This window comes from Limulus polyphemus, unplaced genomic scaffold (genome assembly GCF_000517525.1).
Source record: "Limulus polyphemus unplaced genomic scaffold, Limulus_polyphemus-2.1.2 Scaffold2199, whole genome shotgun sequence".
Classification (NCBI taxonomy): Eukaryota; Metazoa; Arthropoda; class Merostomata; order Xiphosura; family Limulidae; genus Limulus; species Limulus polyphemus.
Genome location: NW_013667809.1, coordinates 139,311 through 144,669, shown reverse-complemented (window position 1 = coordinate 144,669; position 5,359 = coordinate 139,311). Strand labels below are relative to the sequence as shown.

Sequence of the window (5,359 nt, the reverse complement as noted above, 5' to 3'; positions counted from 1 at the left end):
AAAGAGCGAGCATGTTTGGTGTAACGGGGATTCGAACCCGCGACCCGCAGATTGCGAGTCGAGCGCCCTAACCACCTGGCCATGCCGGGGCCCCTTTATTCTTCAGATGCAAACTAGAATGACCATGTAGAGCAAAGTGTGAGATAAAGTAAAGTTTGAGTGACGTCATGCAGGCCATCATGGAAATCTGAAGTGTTTTGATTAGCTTTCAATGTATTGTTATAAGTGTTTCTCATTTCCGGTGTAAAACTACCGGAAACAAAACATCAGATATAAAGAAGTTATAGAATCAGTGTTTTCTGATTATCAGAAAAATAAAGTTGTTTTTTTTTTGTTCATGTACTGGAATTCCCAATTTTTACCACTAATCTTCTTAATATTAATTATTTATTTGCGATAATTTCCATGATATTTTTCAATCACATCTGTTTCACATTCTTTTGTTAAACAGTCTTCATACCTCACTGTTATTGTACTTTATCAACACTCAGTCTAGTTTCTCTTGACCATTTTTATTTTTTAGAACAATACATCTATAAGTTCTGTATAACTAAAGTTTTGTTTCCGGTAGGTATTGAACCGAAAACGAGAAACACTTATATCATGGTTAAAAGAAAGTTTTAATTTATGAAGAGACAAAGTCGTAATGTGGAATTACTTTATCTGTAATGTTACTTTAAACGGAGTTCTGTACGGTTTTGACAGATTAATGCAAATAATTTTCTTTGTAAAGAAAACCATCATCACTTGATTTAATGATTTATGTAGGTATAAATACACTTTCGTAACTAGATGCTAATGACAAAAGAAATATTTTGGGTTTTGTAGTGAAATTCATCGCATTAAAAGTAGCTATGCAAAGGAAAATAAAATTAAAAACACTGTCATAGAGCCTTACCTGAATGCAAGGTACGGGACGAATTACTGTGGTACAACTATTTGAATCCTTGTAAAAACCCATGGGTTCGTGAAAAAATTACAGTAATTCTATGTCACGCGTACCCCTGTTAAACATGATAATTGTTATATTCCCCACAACTATTTGAATCCTTGTAAAACGCCCATGGGTTCGTGAAAACAATACAGTAATTCTATGTCACGCGTACTCCTGTTAAACATGATAATTGTTATATTCCCACAATTATATGAAGCCTTGTAAAACGCCCATGGGTTCGTTAAAAAAATACAGTAATTCTATGTCACGCGTACCCCTGCTAAACATGATAATTGTTATATTCCCCACAATTATATGAAGCCTTGTAAAACGCCCATGGGTTCGTGAAAAAATTACAGTAATTCTATGTCACGCGTATCCCTGCTAAACATGATAATTGTTATATTCCCCACAATACTTTAAGAATAGCTGCAGGGGTATCTACTATGTAACGATTATTTCCAGCCTATAACACATACACTATACTTACAATGATTTAGTTTTTAAAGTAAAACTAGAATAACATATTATTTTACTCGTGGCAAAAACGTTAGTTCAAATACTATATTTTTGTTTTATTCTGAAATACAAATAAACTGAAAATAGAAAGACAGTTAGGATTCTGTACAATCTAAAGCCTACCATCAATTAAAAGTTGATGTTTTCTCTTTGACTCCTCCGATGGTTCATATTTTTCAATCAATCTTCTACATTCATCCAGTGTTACCCCATACACCTGCAAAGCATAACACACTTCGCCTTAGACTGAAATTTTCTGATAATATAGCACATGTAAAGGTTTACATAAATCAACAACAGATTTCAGTCAATGATGAATAATTACATCAGAAATTCTACAATATTAAGCTGTCTCATAAAATCAAAAACAAACTTTTCAGTAGAGTACAAAAACATCATTACGAAGGTATAATTAACTAATATATATATATATTTTACTAAAAACTGTGACAGCCAACGAGGCATCTAATAAAGTTGCATTTGTTTGTTTGTAATTAAACACAAAGCTACACAACGGGCTATCTGTGCTCTGCCCACCACGGGTATCGAAACCCGGATTCTAGCGTTGTAAGTCCGCAGACATACCGCTGTGCCACTGGGGGGGGGGCAACAGAGTTGTAAGTCTCAATAAACGGTTATTTGTGTATCTAGGTTTCAGATTTTTGTGACTATTAAAACATTCAGACGTCTGGATTGCACATACTTTACTCATGATATGGTTAGCTTGTACAAGTTCACTTCATAACCATTTCCACGAGCGTGTGTTTAAACCAGAAATTTATGAAAGGGAAATACAAGTGAGCATAAAAATGACATGATAAATTGCATTGGGGTTGGGTTAAATAAAAAATGGCAATTTCAAAGAATCTGAAAAAGCCGTTGTCCTAAACTAAGGCGGATTTCATATTGGAAAGCATTAACGCCTCAGTTTTTGTAAAGCAAACCACTAACAGTGATACAATTACAAGTAAAGAATACTTCAAATAAAAGCAGTATTTCGTATGTTATAACACACACATCCGAATTACAACTTATATCAGTAAAGAAGTATCTATTTGGAAGACAATTTTTTTCAAGCTTAATTTAAATTTTTTGACATATTGTCGAACGAAAATATATTTCAAAATATCTTCAAAAAGAATGAAAAAATAGAATACTTATAAAATAAGATTGCTAACAAGTACATCGTGATCCTAGAGTCCTGGATATAGCCAACAATTCGGGATTATTTTGATGGAGTTGACCAGTTCACATTCCAGGATGACTCTGCCTCATGCCACAGGGCTAAAAAAAAAGTTGGTAATATTCGTGCATTCTATCCAGTGGAAGTGAAATAAAGAGGAAATCTCAGGTACGTGTATTGACAAAACATCTTAGGTTTTATTTGATTGCTTCAGATGGGAAGGACTATCTTCGAATGGAGAGGATCAGGACACTACACCGGCCTGACAACAATCCAGGTCTCGACTCTATCGAAAAATGCTGGTAGGTAATGGGTAAGAAAGTAGAAGAGAAAACACTGATAATTAATTAACTTCAGGAAACCTTACTCTGCATGTAGCATCATGAACTCACCTCTGCCTACATTCAATACTTCGTGCACACTACGCCACGGCGATGTCAATCATATATTAAGGTCAGAAGTGGCACAACCAAATATTGGAATAAGAAACAAACCACGTTTTGTCAATTACATTAATGGTGTTGTCTTTAAATCTAGGTTTTCTTATTCAGAAAATATTTTCATAGTTGCCAAGTAATTGTTGATCATCTACTGTAATACGTTTGGTTTCTTAATAAAGGTGTGTGTATATATATATATGTTTGGATGGCTAAAATATGGGTCAGCTTTTCCTCCTTCTTCGGGGTGGTAGAGCCTGGTGGTCAGGATGCTCGACTCGCAATCTGAGGGTTGCGGGTTCTAATCCCCGTAAGCGAACGTGCTCGTTCTTTCAGCCGTGGGGGCATTATAATTTGATGGCCAATCCCACTATTCGTTGTAAAAGAGTAGCCCAAGAGTTGGCGGTGGGTGCTGTTAGCTAGATGCCTTCCTTCTACTCTATCACTGCTGAATTAGGAACGGCTAGCGCAGATAGCCCTCGAGTAACTTTGCGCAAAGTTCAAAACAAAACCAAACTTCCCCCTACCCTCAATGTCCATAACCGTTTTATACTAGTTCTGACACTTCCAAGAACAGTGTGAAAAAAAATTTGGTGATGGAATAATTTATTCTAACACTTTAATATACAGGCAAGGAAGGCTGATCCAAACCCAGCCATCACACAGTAACGTGTCTGAATAATCAGAATTGAGTTTCTTGTTTATTAGGAAATATCTGGTTGTCAAGAGTTACAAGGTCGAAGTCTTATTAGGAAATATCTGGTTGTCAAGAGTTACAAGGTCGATGTCTTATTAGGAAATATGTGGTTGTCAAGAGTTACAAGGTCGAAGTCTTATTAGGAAATATCTGGTTGTCAAGAGTTACAAGGTCGACGTCTTATTAGGAAATATCTGGTTGTCAAGAGTTACAAGGTCGATGTTTTATTAGGTATAGGGAGTTGTAATTTCGGACAAAAACTTTATCTTAATACTTTGATACTTTTGTAGACATTCCTTTTTCTACTTCCTACTTTTAATTTCCTTCCAATATGTATCATTCAGGTGACGCACTGATATATTTTTTTTTGCTTTTATGATGGATTTTTCCGCTGAATTACACTTTGCACAACAACTGTTGTTTCACATTTTGCTATTTACGCATTAGTTTATATGTATACGTGTGTGTGTATATATACAGTTAGGTACGATTAATGTCTTTTGAGAAATCAGTACAATTATTATTTAATCAACATCCTGGTTGGCTGAGAAGTTGCATCAGGTCTATTAGATAATGAGGCATTAAGCTGGGCACTGGTATTAACCCAAATGTTCGCTAGTGGTGTTGATGCTACTTTTTCTGTGGTAACAACAATATCATCAACAGCTTGGAACAGAGCACACGCTTTTAATCCAGATCGTAATACCTTATCCGTAAAGTGAAAGATAGGTAAGTCAGAAGATGTCCGCAGGATTCATTAGAAAAATATACAAGCTTAACAATATAAATTTTTAGATTGCCATGTATTTATTGACTGTAATTTATCATACGTACTTTTTCATAGTTCAGTTTTCTTTTCTGAACACTTCACGTGTCATTCAAGACCCTAGTCGGGATTGTTTAAATTTTTACTCTAAAGAGAATGACTTGGAAATTTTTTAAAGAAGAAACACAACACCCTTCACACAAGCCACTACATAAAATTATTTAATAAATGATAAACTTACCCCCTGTTCTCCTTCAAGAAACAGATGAAAATCTTCTGCAGTCATGTAGTCTTTCCCCGAATACCTAAAACCACAGCAACATACATTATATACAAGTGATGACAAACAGTACTTTACCTACTCATGCATCTTTCATGTGTGTTGTATAAACTACAGCTAAAAGAACATTATGTCTGGCTTTTATTAGACAAGCTGGCAGCATTGATAAACAATACAAAAAGTCAAAACAGGATGCACCAAAAGTCTGATATTTTTTGATTAAATCCTACAGTGTGAAAATTTTGTTTTCCTTCGAGACATTAAACACAGGTTCTCATTTTATATACACAACATTGATAAACAGGAAGCTATAAAAACACCGAAAACAAATCGTTATCGTTTAGCTAATTTGAGAGACATATAGAAACTTAACTATTGCACACATATATATATATACTTCCCTTACTGTTTAATACCTTAGGTGTGAACACAGTTTATGACTGTGTAATACCTTAGATGTGAACACAGTTTATGACTGTGTAATACCTTAGATGTGAACACAGTTTATGACTGTGTAATACCTTAGATGTGAACACAATTTAT

The 5,359-nt window shown here is 34.8% G+C and overlaps 1 protein-coding gene across 1 annotated transcript in view; it reads right to left on the bottom strand.

Annotated features, from left to right (window-relative positions):
- The window catches only part of LOC106466232 (inactive phospholipase C-like protein 2), a 203,160-nt gene that overhangs the window by 61,614 nt on the left and 136,187 nt on the right, over nucleotides 1-5,359 (bottom strand). Inside the window, exons 7-8 of the mRNA XM_022394212.1 lie at nucleotides 4,778-4,841; nucleotides 1,577-1,670 (exon numbers count right to left, since the gene is read on the bottom strand). Of these exons, the coding sequence (XP_022249920.1) occupies nucleotides 1,577-1,670; nucleotides 4,778-4,841 (158 nt within the window). The remainder of the gene's footprint in view (nucleotides 1-1,576; nucleotides 1,671-4,777; nucleotides 4,842-5,359) is intronic.